General features: G+C 42.3%; 2 protein-coding genes across 5 annotated transcripts; one reads left to right on the plus strand and one right to left on the minus strand.

The window, feature by feature from the left end:
• Positions 1–257: 257 nt before the first annotated feature.
• usb1 (U6 snRNA biogenesis 1) lies at positions 258–6,513 on the plus strand. 4 transcript variants are annotated; one of them, XM_018739454.2, is made up of 8 exons: positions 258–520; positions 2,694–2,905; positions 2,995–3,178; positions 3,517–3,570; positions 3,906–4,011; positions 4,848–4,928; positions 5,166–5,274; positions 6,283–6,513. In XM_018739454.2, exons 1-7 carry the CDS (start codon positions 309–311, stop codon positions 5,268–5,270), a joined length of 954 nt encoding a protein of 317 aa, XP_018594970.2. In that variant the 5' UTR covers positions 258–308; the 3' UTR covers positions 5,271–5,274; positions 6,283–6,513. The 4 variants fall into 4 exon arrangements, with proteins under 4 accessions (XP_018594970.2, XP_018594968.2, XP_018594971.2 ...); XM_018739452.2 differs by lacking the exon at positions 6,283–6,513 and adding an exon at positions 5,435–5,817; XM_018739455.2 differs by lacking the exon at positions 6,283–6,513 and having other exon boundaries at positions 5,135–5,260.
• pla2g15 (phospholipase A2, group XV) lies at positions 6,396–15,045 on the minus strand. The gene is made up of 6 exons (XM_018739451.2): positions 14,722–15,045; positions 13,281–13,437; positions 10,406–10,524; positions 10,212–10,310; positions 9,092–9,316; positions 6,396–8,755 (listed from the first exon to the last, which is right to left on the minus strand). Exons 1-6 carry the CDS (start codon positions 14,864–14,866, stop codon positions 8,244–8,246), a joined length of 1,257 nt encoding a protein of 418 aa, XP_018594967.1. The 5' UTR covers positions 14,867–15,045; the 3' UTR covers positions 6,396–8,243.
• Between the last annotated feature and the right edge of the window lie 512 nt (positions 15,046–15,557).

The raw sequence follows: 15,557 nt of genomic DNA on the forward strand, positions 1-15,557 counted from the left end.
AACAAAAACAGTCAAATAAGAAAATAAATAAAGGGATGCTTAGAATTTCTCCAAAAACAACTTAATAATTTACGAAATTCTTGGCTTAAGGCTTTCTTATTAGAAGATGCTTTTAGGGAGAATGTACGTATGCTAACTACGCCCGGACCGGCCTGACTACTTGTCACCCCCAGAAGATTAATGGTGCGAGATCTCCAATAGGAATGGAGTTCCTCCAACTCGGTGGAGGTTAAGGGTGCGGGCTGTCCAATAGAAATTCAGTTCATTCAAACTGCTGGCGGGTTAATGGTGAGAGATGTCCAATCGGAATGGAGTTCTGTCAGCCCGCTTCATCGCAGCGGCTGATGTCATTACGAGCTATACGACACTTGTTTGGGTCTTCTTTCGGTGATATGTTAGTTGAGTACAGTAGCAGCTCTGAAGAAGAAGAAGAAAAAGTAGGCGGAAAACGACGAAGTTGTCAACGCGAGCGGAGTTCATTTGCTTGCAAAAAACGTAAATGCGAAGCAGAAGAAACTCTGTAAGTAGATAATGTGTCTTGGCGTAGCTCGCAGTCCTCCTAGAATTCTACTAGTCTCTAGACTACTACTGTTGTTGACCGTTCGGTCTCGTACGGTACGGTTACCACAACACCGGTTTTCACCCCAAATTCAGTGAGTAGGGAGTTATTTGGTCGTGAAGGGCGGCCGAGTCTTTGCACCATTCTGGGTGTGTGTGTGTGCAGTGCAGTGCAGTGCAGTGCTGCGGCTCAGCACTTAACCTGAAGTGAACAGACAGTGCGAGCCGCAGCCCGTCTCAACTCCTCACGCGTCACGTGCTGATTGGGTCCCAAGGCGCGCTTCCGCTGTTCTCCTGATTCTTCATCTAGCTGTATATTTAAATGCTGTACAACAAGTCATTAAGCTCTACAATGTGTATGTATGTAGGCAGAGTCGGTCACTTTTTTTGAAAACGACTTGAGACACATTTTTACAGCTGGGCAGTTTTTGCTGGACCGCATTGCTCAGGATGGTAATCCTTGGTAATACTAATTAACACAAGTGAGTGTAGGTGGGATGTGAACCAAGGTCCTTCATGCTAAAGGTGTTAGCTGTGAGAACCTGGTAACCGCTTTAAGTTAACCACTGTGCTACACCACTCCCACTAAACATCTTCCATTTATTGCTTACCCTATACCTGGTTGTCCTGGTGGGGTGGGCCAGCGCCTATTCCAGAAGCATAGGACATTAGGCTAGGCAGGGAACTCCTCGTTCAGTCCATTGCAGGTAAATGCACACACCTGGGCGGTTTAGAATCATCGATCCTTTTGAATCATCCAGAAAAATCCATGAGTATTGGTTTTAGTACACACTGGAATTGCTGACTTTTGTTGCCACCTCTATGGCTGGAAAAAGTATAACTAAAAAGGGCTGTAGTCTTTTACACCTCAAATGCAGCATTTGGTGTAAGCCGCAGTGCTGTTTTGGTTTGTATAGCAGTGGAGGGCAATTGTTTTATTTCTACATTTAGTTTTACTCCAGAAGAACTTACGATGTGATGTTTCTGCACTAAGCTGCTTACAGTTACTATACAGCACAGTATGTCTGACTTTCCCAGTTCAGTGTCAGTACCTTGTTCAAGGGTATTATAGTAGGACTGATTGTAGGTTGATAGCTGTTACTATTACTCCACCTGCTGTCCCACCAAGTGGACGTGTTTGCTAAATAAATTCAGTATGCAGTGAATATTAGCCAAATAATCCATCCGAACATGGAACTTATTCCTTAGAAGATTTGAAGCCAGAGTGCTTGTTAGGATCTCTACAAATAGAATACAGTGCAATTACTGGGATGGAGAGAGTAGGAGAAAGTACTTTCATAACATATGGTGACTGACAGGACATTTAAGTAATTTCCTTCCCTACTCTGACTGGATCACACTGTTCTCACCAATGTACTGTATGTTACAGGAAGATGAGGCACAGACTCAAATATTAAGTCATAATGTGAAAACAGCGGCTCATGTATTATCGCACTATGGAGCGTAACATGTATAAAGACCTCACTTTTTAGCTTTTTAACCACATCACTCTGGCACACTTTTTTTTTTTTTTTTAAAGGACTCAACATAGTCGTCAGGCTGTTTATCAGAATCTTCAGAATGCATAACAGATGTTAGTGTTGCTCAAGTACAATTACAGACACACACACACACATTGACTGAAGCCGCTTGTCCCTAGCGGGGTCGCGGTGAGCCGGAGCCTAACCCAGCAACGCAGGGCACAAGGCTGGAGAGGGAGGAGACACACTCAGGACGGGACGCCAGTCCGTCTCAAGGCACCCCAAACAGGACTCAAACCCCAGACCCACTGAAGAGCAGGACCTGGTTAAACCTGCTGTGCCACTGTGCCCCCCTGCACCATTTAAAATATCAGAATATGTTTTGTACAGCACTCAGGCTTCATTATTCATTTTCATAACTTGTGACATTGCACATGCATAACCAAAATAGTTTAATGTGCAATTTTCCCTAGCTTTAAATAACTTTAATCATATTGGTGGGCTGACTTGAGTGCCCATATTTTCATTGAGACAGTTTTGAGTATAAGAGATAGAAAGAACACTGCATTTCGCCCCTGAAGAAACAAATGCATATTTGCTGATTGAATGCTTTCATGTGAAATTAATTTTTCCCATTTGTGTGTGTGTGGTTAGAGGACACAACTCTACTGATATCAAGGATGGTCTCCATATTGAATTGGGCCCTCCATCCCTGGCTTCAGCCCGCCTTCCGTTGCCCAAGAGTGTTGTTGAAATGTTTCAAGACTCGACGGAGCAGGTGACAGAGGATCGCTCACTCCATGGTGGTCGAGTGCGCTCCTTCCAGCATGAGCGAGGGAACTGGGCCACCTACTTGTACCTACCATGTAAGAGCAGTGTCTTCATGTCAAACCAACACTTGGCAGCATTGTCTCTCTTGCCCTGTTTGCCACCCCAACCCTTCCCACTCTTGTAGATATGCCCGAGGATGGTTTTTTGGAACTGCTGGATGAGATGATGCAACTCGCAGATGCCCGTGGCATCTCTCTGACGCGCTCAGAGGAGTTCCACCTCAGTATGTCCCAGACTGTGGTCCTGCGGCACCACTGGATCCAACCTTTTGTGCTCTCCCTTCGCATGGGGCTGGCTCAGTGCCCACGGTGAGAGCTGGAGGCCTAACATCTTACATCCTTATGACCCCTAGTCCTTCGCTGTCTTGCTAATTGGATTTAAGGACTGCTGTTTGTATGACATTTCTTTAATTATACTGAGCAATTTAAATTCTAGCATACTTATGTTATTAGGAATATTGTTCTGAAATAATTAATAGGCCTAAATTAAAATTTCAGAGTCTGTTTTGGGACTTGAATCGGTCATCTTTTGGCCACAAATGCATTATTAACCTCAGCCTTGCCACTTGTGCTATCTATAGAGAGGCAGTAATGTTTTTCTTTTGATCTGTCCGTTCAGTGATAAGTGTATTTATTTTTGTCTGCAGGTTTCTGTGTGTAGCAGACCGGGTGAAGGTCTACACTAATCAAGAGAAGAGCAGGTAGAACATTCCTGGCATGATTCTGAGAAGACTCAGCTTTATTTTGTTGAGTGCATCACATGCTTTAACTAAATCCATTTTAAAACCTGTCTTATTGTCTGGGATTCAACAATGTGAGTAATTCCCCAAGCTAGTTAGGTCAGTCCAAAGACGTTTAGATTTATTTCAGCATTCATGTATTAGCGGAAGAAATTAACAATTTTAGAAATTACATATACCTCATGGCAAGTGTGTAAAAATGTGTTTCTCTGTTAAAATCCCCAAAAAGTGCAACTGAATAGGAGGTGAAAAATGCAAAACAAAAAAAATTGGTAACAATAGATTCCCCCCTCCAGAACCTTCCTGGGCATGGAGGTGTCTGCTGGCCATGCTCAGCTGCTGGATCTTGTGAGGGTGGTTGACCAAACAATGGAAGAATTCAGCCTTAGCACTTTCTACCAGGTACGTGTTCACTCTCCCCAGGCCACAACCCCATGGACAGCATGGAACAACACCACTAGCCTTTCTTGGTGCCGAAGAGTTTTGTAGAAGTTCTTGCTGTATTTTTATTGTGTAATCACAACTGATATATAAGTGTCAGCATCAATTTAATGGGCACAATTTTGTTCTGGAGAATCTGTCAAATGGCTCCCTTTGACTATTAATTTTAAACAGGATAAATTTATACTTAAATCACACTAAATGGGGAAAAAAAAGACTAAATTCCATAATGGCAATAGTAGCTTTCACACACAAGTCACTATATGATGATGATGATTATCATCATTAGTACCATTATTAAAGTGAAAGTATTATATTTGTAATTTGAATGAAAAAATGACAGTCAGAAAACTTGAAATACCCAATATGGACTTCTGTAAATATGTACAACTGTCATTTTATTGCAGGCCTAGAAAAGGAAAAAAATAACTATGGAGAGAATTAACTGAAGTTGAAACACCTCATTACACCAAGCTGCTCTACGGACATGATTTCCTACATTACATATTGTTTCATGAAATCTTGGTACTGGCCCTTTTGATGCCCTGACAGACCTGGCAGCAGGACCTTGACTTGTCTTTTAGTGATTATGAATGGTAGTCTATATGTGCTAAAATCTTTTTTTTTTTTAAAAAAAAAAAAAAAAAAATTTTTTTTTTACTTTTTAATGTTTTTGCCTTGTTTTGTAACTGCCATGAAAATGTTTTTGTTGCACATCAGTCCAGATGATTGGAAAAAGTGAAACCCAGAATTGCTCAGGGTTGAAGATAATATTTATGCCCTTCACCACCCCACAGGACCCTTCCTTCCATATCAGTCTGGCTTGGTGTGTGGGTGACTCAACAGACCAGCTCCGTGAGTGTTTGCAGGAACTACAGGTAAAATCTTTTCCCCTTAATTTGCATATAATAGCTATACTCTTGAGTAATTTCTTAGGATTATAACATCTTCATGTTGTAGTGGTAAATACGGTCTGTGACTCTTTGTTACATTTTTCTTTAATAAATAATAAAAGATTGTACTTCATAATAAGCGTCCTATAAAAAGCAATCTGCCTTTCCCTGTGTTGACTTTTGTATGCAAGCTGCTTCCCAGCCTGATGCTGTTCCTTCCAGGACCTTGTAGACTCCCATGAAGATGGACCTTTCCTTCTCAGGCTGCCCTGTCAAGAGCTTCGCTGCAAGGCTGGGAACAAGATCTTTTCTTTCCATCTGCATTAGCCTGGTTAGTACCAATTAGTTAGAACAAATTTAAGCCTGCTTCTAGTTTAGTATGCAGTCATACTGCTGAGGTTTGCCCATTTGGGTTAAGAGAATTCAACTGTGTGAGGTGCTCCATTTAGTCTCCCTATTTTGGCTGACCAGGGATTTCTTTGCATTTACAGAGACCAAGTTTGGATTTCATGTGCCTGATGAGACAAATGCCGTGAAACCAGAGCCACCAAGCAGTTCTTAATTATAGTGTAGCTTATGCTGCCTTAAGTTCTCAATGTCCATTACCCCTTGTTAATTTAATCTCATCTCGGTAATCATGGCCCTCATTAACTTTTTTTTGCATTACCGGTTTAATACATAAGATGTATATTTTCTTTGTGAATAATTAAGTGTAGGGTACATAATAGCTATGAAAGCTGAAGAAGCGCAGGTAGACAATGTATTACAGAGTAAATAATGAAGGGAAGCTGCTTTAAGTACTTTTCTGTCTATTTTAACAAATGTATGTCATTTTTATGAGCTCAGGAATGCATAAACACATGCCTGCACATTCTCAGTCCCCTGCCTGGGTATTTGATCCATTGTAAATAGGTTTTCAAAAAAACCAACAAATACCTCAAAGTCTGTAATGGTAAAAAGTTAAAGTTCATAAGTTGGGGACCTATTTTAATACTTTTTTTTTTTAAACAGAAATATGTGTATCAGACACTAAACTTTGCTTTGGAGAAATATCTGCTAAATGAGTAAATCTTAAACAAAAAAAAAAAATAAATAAAAAAATACATGACTGAACTTGGTCCATGAAGCAACCTATTCCTCCCACCAGTACCACTGAAGGTTGAGTGCATTTTGCTTCTAATTTCAGGCTGTTTTTACTCCAGATAATTTGAGAAATAAAAGAAAATGCAAATAAATTGGGAAAGGTTTGTATCTTCAAAAAAAAAAAAAAAAAAACTTAAGATTACTGTAACATAGTGAAAGTGTATTACTCTTAGTGGCATTCTTTGGTTGCTTCTAGGTGGCAGAGGCCTGGCTGCAGTTTCAAGAAGATGCAAGAAGCTCGATGTGTTCCTCCTTGGTTCTAGTCATTGAGCCACATGAACAGGACTGGCATGGGATAACTTTTTTTTTACTGAATGAAAAGTACTAAAGTTTACATATGTATTCTGAATATTTCTCTTTATTCTAGTCTGTCAGGTTGAGGAAAAATGCCTGTTAAACCTAGTTTCAAATGGAATGGTCATGAATGACAAACATCTTAATATTTGACAAAGTTGTATTTCATTGTAGTACCATACACAACTGTAGCAATAACACTGCCATGAACAGGAAGTGACCAGAGCAGAGTGTGCAGCAAAGGCACTGTGCACAGAGTGGGGAGATCAGAAGTCACACTCAGCATCTAGGTTAGCGGATAACATTCATTTAGGTTATGAATTTGTGAATATTTGTGGTTTCAGTCCCACTCCTACAATTATTGTAGTACCTTTGAGTGAGGTACTTAAGTAATGATTGGAAGTCACTTTGAAAGGACCCATCTAGCAAAAATCAGTAACAACTCTGTCTATGGCAGAGAAGCTTCTATTGATACACCGTGTCTAAGACTAGACCCTCTGCCTTCCCACGTACTCCAATAAGTGGGAAACGGTAAAACGCTGGGCTTTGCTGCATTTCCTCAATTTTAATTTTGGGAAGAGGATGTAGCTGGTTGCTGTCTGGTGTGTTTATATAAGGCAAAGTGTCTACATTCATATCCTGAGTTTCCTGTGGACTATGTAGTTTAGCTTAACCAAGACTGGAGTTGATTAACTGCAACTGGACTTTTAATAAATTATCTAAATCCTTCAAATACACTTGAGGTTATGAATTATAGCTGTTCAAAATGTTGTTCCTTCCAAAAAGGTTTCCATCTGCTTATTTAATTTTTAATCTCAGAATTATTCCAGTGACTCATCAATGATCTGACACCATTAAGTTTAACACTGGTAATGGTATGCAGCACAAGTGGAGATTAAATTCAAACATCTTTATCAGTAAAAACATACAACAAATGTCTCACAGAGAATGCACTTCAAATCATGGTACAAGATTAAATCAATCAAGCTTAACTGATTACTCACTGGATAAAAATATGCATAGACAGGACAAAGACTGAGAAATGGCAGCGGAGTCTTGCAAACACATAGTTCTTCAGAGGGTGGAGAGAAGCTAGAAAAGGGAATGACCTAACTGAACACTGAAAAAAACACCATCTCCACATGGCCAGGGATGACACAGGGTCACTTGTAAATGAAACTTATTGCACAAATGTGAAAATATACCTCATATTTCAGTATAAAGACTAGGAGAGTTGCAGCTACCCCTTCTGATTTTTAATACCTCTAACCCCCAGGTCAAGCCATCACCTTCATGAACTCAATGCATGTAACCTATACCTGAAAAAGTATTACTTAATAGACAATTATTTAGCATATTTCTAAAAAGTTTAAATATTTCAAAGAATAATTAAACAGCAGACTCCCCTACCTAGAACAAGGGAGCAGCAAAAACTCCCTCTAGGGGCTGCAGCTCTGACTGCAAAAAAAGCCCAGCGAAGGCAACAATCACAGAAACGGAACAGCTCCATAGTTCAGCATAAAAAGCATGTTGCAAGAGTTGCCAGTTTTTTTTGTTTTTTGTTTTTTTTAAACTGGTAAAAAGACTCAAAATATCACAGACTTACAAAACCGGAGCCACCTTTGATCTATTTACGTTGAGTCGAACCTAACTGAGTATCTGATGTACACACACGCAAAACTAGACTCGTCCATAATTAGGTGAAAGCGGCTTCTGACCATTAGTCAAGGATGAGGTCCTGTGTATTGGAGCCTCTCACAGGATAAATGACTTGTGAGATTCTTGGCACTTGCTTCTTTCAGTCACTGAGGTTGAGACCTCAGAAGGTCGAGGTGGACATGTGGTGGCCTGTGAGGGAGCGTGTTACGGGGAGAAGAGCACGCTCTTTATGTATGCCACAGTGGAGGTGTTAAGCAGCATGGCCACGTGCTCATTTCCCGGCAGCTCCACCATGCGAACGGGCTGCTGCTGGCGACCTGCCCAGCGCCGGCACTGCATGGTGCTCCGCAAATTCACTGTGCCGTCACCATCACCGTTGATCACTACTGGTTCCCCATCGGGGAATGTGGAATAGTTAAAAGCCTCTGGTGTGGGCACACCACTGCCATACAAACAGTGCACGGCCACGCCTGGTGGCTCCAGGGCACTGACCAGTGGTTCTGTGTCCTGCCGCATTGCCCAACCATCTTCGAAACCTACATCGGTGAAGAAGCGCTTGTAGTCACGTAGCGTGTAGTTGGCAGTAGGTGCGAACACCAGAACCTCATCATCTCTCCAGGTGTTGTTGTAGGGGAAGAGCCAGCTGGTGGAGACGGCCGTGCGCTGCTGATAGCGGATCTTCAGGGGGCTGATCACCGGGATGCGGTTGTTATCACCTGTAATGGATAGGGAAGATCTGAAGTCACTGCACTCGCACCCTAACAACAGTAACTTGCCTTCACTTCAGGTAAAATGTTTTAATGATTTGTTCTCTGACAGTTAGTAAAATACTGAATTATATTTACGTTTCTTCATACAAAACCAGACATCTCTAGACAGATGTATCCATGGGGGACTGTAATTAAACATTACCAACCCCACTGTAACAAAAGGTATGAAAGTTCTTATACATCTAATTTTTAAAAAGATGTCCATATTTCAGGTTTTAATTTTCCTTGTGGAGATAATGCTACACAATCATTGACAGTTAAACCTTACAGTATAGTTTCTACCTGAAGCCACAACTCTCAGTGTTTTGGCAACACCCCCCCAGGGGGCTCCCAGGGACACAAAGGCCTTGATGTAACGGTCCTTCCATTCCTGCGGTTGCTGGTTCAAGAAGTATAAAGTATACATGTTGCCCATGCTGTGTGCAATCAGAACCACTGGACCACCGTATGTCTCTGCCATCTCCTCAATCATCTTCCTCAGTGCCACAAAGTATGCCTTGTTTTCATCTGTCATAAGGACACAAAGAATCTCTTAGCAAAGCCGGACATGTGATAATCACACACAGAAGTCCTCATGATACGACCAAATTGTACAGTACTTCATAGATTTAAACAGGCATAGTAAAGTCAATCTGAGAAAAGTATTCATTATGGTAAAACATTCCAGTATTGTAGTAAACTAAACTAAACACTCTTTGGCAAAAATAATACTGCTCACTACTTGTTATTAATAGGCGGTTGAGGAGATACATAACACCTTACCAGTATCTGACCCGTTTATACAACTGGGATTTGTTTAATGGAACAATGCAGGTTAAATATCTTGCTCAAGCGTTCTGAGTCAGTAGCAAGGGGTGCAGCTCAAACTGGAAATGTTCTTGTTATAAACCCACATCCTTAAGTATTATGCTACCTTGATGCATGAAACATGCTTAATTTGTACATATTTCCATTACATAATTTTAGTTTTACCAGATTGAAAATAGTTCTCTCTGGAAATGTACAGTTTGTCTCATGACCACATTTCCATAGAGAAACTGCAAACTGTATTTGCTTTAGTTTCCACGTGAGGGGTGACTTGCAATCAGATCCATCTCCAGTGGGATGAGTGATGCTGATTAATTACTAATTCCACTAGTATTTAGTTTATTTATGGGCCCAGAAGTTCTTGCTATGCCTGTCCTTGCAATGCAAATTGTTTCTCAGTACCGTATGAGAAAAACACTAGAAAAGCCTTCATAGAAGTTATGAGCTTAAAATATTTCTTGAAATTCTTAATTTGCCTCAGTAGAATTTATTGTGCCATGTGAAGAGCTTTAATCTTTTAAAGCCAATGTCATGCTAATCTGGCAGTACTATATCTGACTGCCATTTATGAGTCTTTAAGAGTAGATGAGCTCACTGGGGGCCTTGCGCCAGTCGTATGGAGCCCCCCGGATGTCAGCATTCCTCGTGTAGCCCCAGTCCACAAGCGACTGCACTATGCTGAAGAAATAGATACCTGTGCACACAAAGAGATATGATGACAGAGAAAAGGGGAGAAAAAAAACCCACATCAGTGCAATGAAACCAGGTTTTAACAGGTGACCCACTCACCCACAGGGCGCTTGCTGGGGTCCAGGTATTCCAAGGGGTAGGTCTGACCAAATCCTGGGACCCTCACATCCACCCCTGGGGGAGCCTCTGTGCTCCTTGTAGTCCAGTTGTATATCAGCCTGACACAAACATGGACAATAAACACACACATACACACAGCCAAACACATAAGCACTGTACAGAAGTCACCTTGGAAGTAACAGAAATATTTATATCTGGACTGTCCTAATTTATACACAGCAGTGTCAATGGTAGAATCTACAGTCAGGCTTGCTGTCTGCCTATGACACCAAAAGATCTGCTGCCAAAGTCCTTTTACACCTCACGGAAGTACGATAGATTTCAATTGTTAATCCTGAAAAAAGAAACATGAACTATTAAAAAAAATAAAAAAAAAAAATTACACTTAAAGTTTCTATACATGGGTAACCAGATCTTCCCAGAAACAATGGCTGAAACTTCATAGCAACCTGCACAAAAGAGACCAAAAAAAAAAAAAAAAACAAACCAAGAGGCAAAAGGAGAAACGTTTTGAAATCAGGTGCTAGGAAAGGGCTTCTGAAACTGAAATAACTGATGGGAAGTCTAAGAGGACCATAAATAAACCTGCTTCTTCATTATTTTATCATAACTGACACATCAGTTTAACATTAATGGGGCAGCAGACAGTATAGTAGTTTCCATTTATTTATTTAGCTCAGGGGTGGGCAATTAATTTTCCCAAGGGGCTACATGAGAAACTGGGACTGTTGTGGAGGGCCGAACCAATAGGCTGAACTTAATTCTGATCAATACTAATTTTATTTTATCGCTTCACACAAAGCAGTAAATTGTATGGTTTTAATTAGCTGCTATGCGTAAGAATACATGTTAATGATAAGGGTATGAAAATGTGGAGTAGGTCAAATAGAGCAGTAAAAAGTACTAGAAAAACCAATCATTACACCACTATTTCATTTTATTTTTAACATAACACACTTTTAACCTTCACAAAAACAATACTGAAAATGTGGCTGTTTTGCAGTATGTTAAAGACCAACAATTAACTTTATAAAAAAAGCAATAAGTGCTTTTGATGTTTTTTGGTTCTTTTTTTGTGTTCAGTGAGAAAAATCCAGTCTGTCCTGGGTTTGAACAAGTGCACTGAAATCTGGCTGAATGTCTGAGGTGGATATGCGAAGGACAGCTGATCATGAGTGAGAGAGGATCTGTATCTGGATGTGTTGAACTTCATCACTGAGAATGTTTGTTCACATACGTAGGTCGATCCAAAGAGAACAAACATCTTCTGAGCATGCCTCCTCATGTGTGGAAAGTTCTCCTCTTTGAGAGAACAGTAAAAATCCAGCAGTGATAGTGACTAAAAGTGCTCTGCCAGTAGTTTATCAGACTGCAGGTCAAAGCGTTTGAGCTGAACATCGCTGGGTGTATTATCCACACTACAGGGGGAAAATGAAAAGTACAACAAACTAGCTCTGATTCAGTGCTCATGCCCTGATGAATTTAACTATTTTAGTTACAACATCAACAACATGGTTAATTTTTTTTACACTGACTTACAACACCTCCTGATATAATACAATGTAAAAATACCAGTTTCTGGGTTAATTTCGGTCACTTTATCCTGCATCCGCTTCAAAATTCCGACGTTTTCCCCGTCAGATTTGGACAACCATCCTTTGTAACACCTGCCAGTTTGTCCCATTTCAGTCCCAGCTTGTCCAACTATGCATTTACCTCCATGAACAAATCCCTCCCTGCCTGTCGCTGTCCCTTTCAATGACCGCATTGCTGCCAGCTCCTCCGTAACCTTGAACTCTCCTTCGTTATCCCACGTACAAAGACGAGTAACTGGGCTGTGTTGCGGACATCACAGCTTTCACCAAAGCCAAGGAGAAAAAGTCAAAATTGTCCGCTTTGTTTTGCAGCTGAAGCTCCAGATTTCCCGCAACCGATGTCCTCGATCCTTCTCGTTACGGCACGCACACGTATAAGTAAATTGGAAAAAAAAAATAGCCGTCACTTTCAAAATAAAAGCAACGCGGTTGTATTCCGGGCATGGCGTACACTTATTTACATTTGATTTCTAATTTCCGATTGGTCTCTCGCAGGCCGGACAGGGACAGCCAAAGGGCCGGATGTGGCCCGGGGGCCGTAAAATGCCCAGGTCTGATTTAGCTGATGCTTTTCTCCAAAGCGACTTACAATGTAAATCTAGCTACAATTAATTACTCATTTATAGAGCTGTGTAGTTTCTTTACTGGAGCAAGTTCCTTGCTCAAGGGTACTACAACCAGAGGTGGGAATCAAACCTGTGACATTTGGGTCCAAAGGCAGCAGCTCTAACCCCTACGCTACCAGCTGTCCCACATAGTTAGTGCTGCTCTCTTTAGATCTGAAAGTCACAGGTCTGAATCTCACCTACTTCTGTAACATCCCTGAGCAAAATACTTATCCTAAATTTCCCCAGTAAACTACCCAGCTGTACAAGTGAGTAAATAATCACAGGCAGCTTAACATTGTAAGTTGCACTGGAGAAAAGTTTCAGCTAAATTAGTAAATGTAAGAACGTAATCACTTGATCTCATTTATGGTTACAGGCACATACTTCATCCAAGGTGGTGCACCTACCTGAAGGACAGTAAGTAGCACCGTTGTTAAGGACCAGGACTGGAAACCATGTAAGACAGCTCAAACCCTAAGAGGGTCCCTGCTGCTGTACCCTCGACCCTATAGTAGCCCTGATCCAAATGCTATTACAATGATAAAATTGGTGAGTTTCTTGGAAACTTCACTGCTTAGTCATTCAGTTTATCTGCTGTTCTTATTAAAGCTTTCAGGAAGGACTGGAAAGACACGTGCTTCCGCTTCTCACCGCATGTTATCAATCCAGCAGTCAATGGCCACAGGCACCAGCAACTCCAGGTTGAGCCATAGGGTGAAGTAGTCATCGGTCTTCTTGTAGCAGATATAGTGCACTACGGTGGGCTTGTCCAGCTTCGCTTCTAGCTGGTTCCCAAGGTCTCCTGGGACTGCAACACACAGCAACACAATCACTGTCCACAAGCTATTCTGCTCATTATGCATGGAAACTGGCACCAAATTCTCCTGCCAGAACATTTTTAACTGGGCAAAGCAGCAACATGTTGTTAAGACTTCAAAATAAGCACAAAAACCATATGATAAACCTGTACAAAGTGATGATTGTGTTTTTCAAAAAATACTTTCTGTATGAACAGAAGGGTGGGGGAGCGGCGGTGCAGCGGGTTTGGCCGGGTCCCGCTCTCTGGCAGGTCTTGGGTTCGAGTCCTGCTTGGGGTGCCTTGCGAGGGACTGGTGTGTCCCCCCCATCCCCTGTGTTGCCGACTTTGTGAGTGAGTGAGTGAGTGTGTGAGAGAACAGATGAAGCAGTATAAAATGCAGTCCACCCAGCACAAGAACACACAAAGACACCTGGTACTATAGCGGTTAGAGTTTCTGCCTTTGGCCCCAAAGGTCACAGGTTCGATCTCCAACTAGTCCCCTTGAACAAGGTATTTCCCAATTGCTCCAGTAAAATTACCCAGCTGTATGGGTAAATAACTAGGAGGGGAAGAGAGGGGAGGAGGGGAAAGCATCAGGTAAATACGTAACTACAAGCCATGGACACAAAGCGCTGTTTGCTCATCACGTGATAAGAAACGCTTCCTTGGCGCGGCGGGGGGTCACGGGTCACGTGCTGTACAGTAAGCGCTCCTTTGTGCCTTAATCACAGGGGGGGGAAAACCGCGATAAGGGACGGCGCTGCAAACATCATGTACAAACAGTAATAACTGTTAACAAAAAAAAAAAAAAAGTGATTAAACCAAGGTGAAGACATTGAGTGGAGACGGACCCGTTTTTGCTCCGTTTCGGACACACGGCGGCGGCCCGGGACGGACAGCCTGGGCAGGAAAAAGCGACCCAAAGTTTCGTCAGAACAAGTCAAATCGCACATGATCATGTCTTTCATGGTACATTTTTACACGTAGTAAACATGATGATAGTGCCACTGAATCGTTTAGAAAACGGTGCGGACACAACGTGTTGACCGCAGTATAATTATAATCATCGTCACGAAAGAATCGGTGCGACACCTCAGACTCGTCACCTCAGAGACGTGATGTTGTGCCTAAATTCGAAGGACACACTGAGGACTGGCCCCTCGCTACGCGTCCAAAATAACAAAAAAAAAAAAGAGGAGTAAATAAGTGAGCGAAGAAGGAGTCGTTTTGTGGCGAAAAAGAAAAAAAGCGAGGCCGCGTCTAGATTAGATGCGGAAGGGCGCGGAGACTCACTGAGGACGACCGGGGGACGAGCCGGTGGTGGGTCCCGTCCCGGTCCGCCGCCGCCGAGTCTGCTTACAGCACGGCCGTCTGTGGAGAGCGCAGCCAACAGCAGCAGCAACACAGGCGCCGGCATCAACCTGCAAGGGCACCGCATCTCTCCCGCTTGCGCATAACTCGTTTCCTCTGACGAAACTCCAACAAGCTGCTTTTAAAGGTCTCACTGATGCAAGGACTGACCGCAAAATTCGACGTCTAGCCGCCTCAGCACAAGATAAACAACACTCACTGTCCCCGAGTCAGGTGAGAGTCAAAGGCTAAAAAGTCATAGTCAGAGAGCGTCGAACGATTTGGGGGGGGGGGGGCAGGTACAATAATCGAACCGATTCAATCGATCGGCGGCGCAGCACGAGCCCTGCCCAAAGGACGTACAGTGCTGTGATTGCGCTGAGACTTCGGACTCTGCAGTTTGCTGAACTTACGGTCATCGGATTCTTTCTTCAGAGGCGACTCACCAGCCCCCGACCCAATAACACGATACTCTTGATTTGCTTTGCTTTGTTTTGTTCCAGTGATCAGATTTTTTTCTTTTATGTAGGGGGAGATTTTATGGCTAAACCGGTTGGGTCTGAGCAGCCATAACCTAGTATTCTGCTTGTTCTTAATGCAGGATCTTTATTTTCTTAGCTGGATTCACTGATTACGCTGCAAATGAATGTATTATTGAAAGAATAAAATAGAGGCACGTGGATTTCCGAGAGCGCAGTTCAGCTCCTGCTTTAGATGTGCGCGTTTCACGGTTTAATTCAATTGCGCTCGTCACAGTTTATCTGGTTTTTCTTCATTCT

This window comes from Scleropages formosus, chromosome 7 (assembly GCF_900964775.1).
Source record: "Scleropages formosus chromosome 7, fSclFor1.1, whole genome shotgun sequence".
NCBI lineage: Eukaryota > Metazoa > Chordata > Actinopteri > Osteoglossiformes > Osteoglossidae > Scleropages > Scleropages formosus.

Coding starts and splice junctions, on each gene's coding strand:
- usb1 (XM_018739454.2), top strand. CDS start 309: ATGGAGTTCTGTCAGCCCGCTTCATCGCAGCGGCTGATGTCATTACGA. Junction 521..2,693: donor TGCGAAGCAGAAGAAACTCT/GTAAGTAGATAA, acceptor GTGTGTGGTTAG/AGGACACAACTCTACTGATA. Junction 4,012..4,847: donor GCCTTAGCACTTTCTACCAG/GTACGTGTTCAC, acceptor ACCACCCCACAG/GACCCTTCCTTCCATATCAG.
- pla2g15 (XM_018739451.2), bottom strand. CDS start 14,866: ATGCGGTGCCCTTGCAGGTTGATGCCGGCGCCTGTGTTGCTGCTGCTG. Junction 13,438..14,721: donor TCGTCCCCCGGTCGTCCTCA/GTGAGTCTCCGC, acceptor TGTGTGTTGCAG/TCCCAGGAGACCTTGGGAAC. Junction 10,525..13,280: donor TGCTGGATTGATAACATGCG/GTGAGAAGCGGA, acceptor TGTTTGTGTCAG/GCTGATATACAACTGGACTA.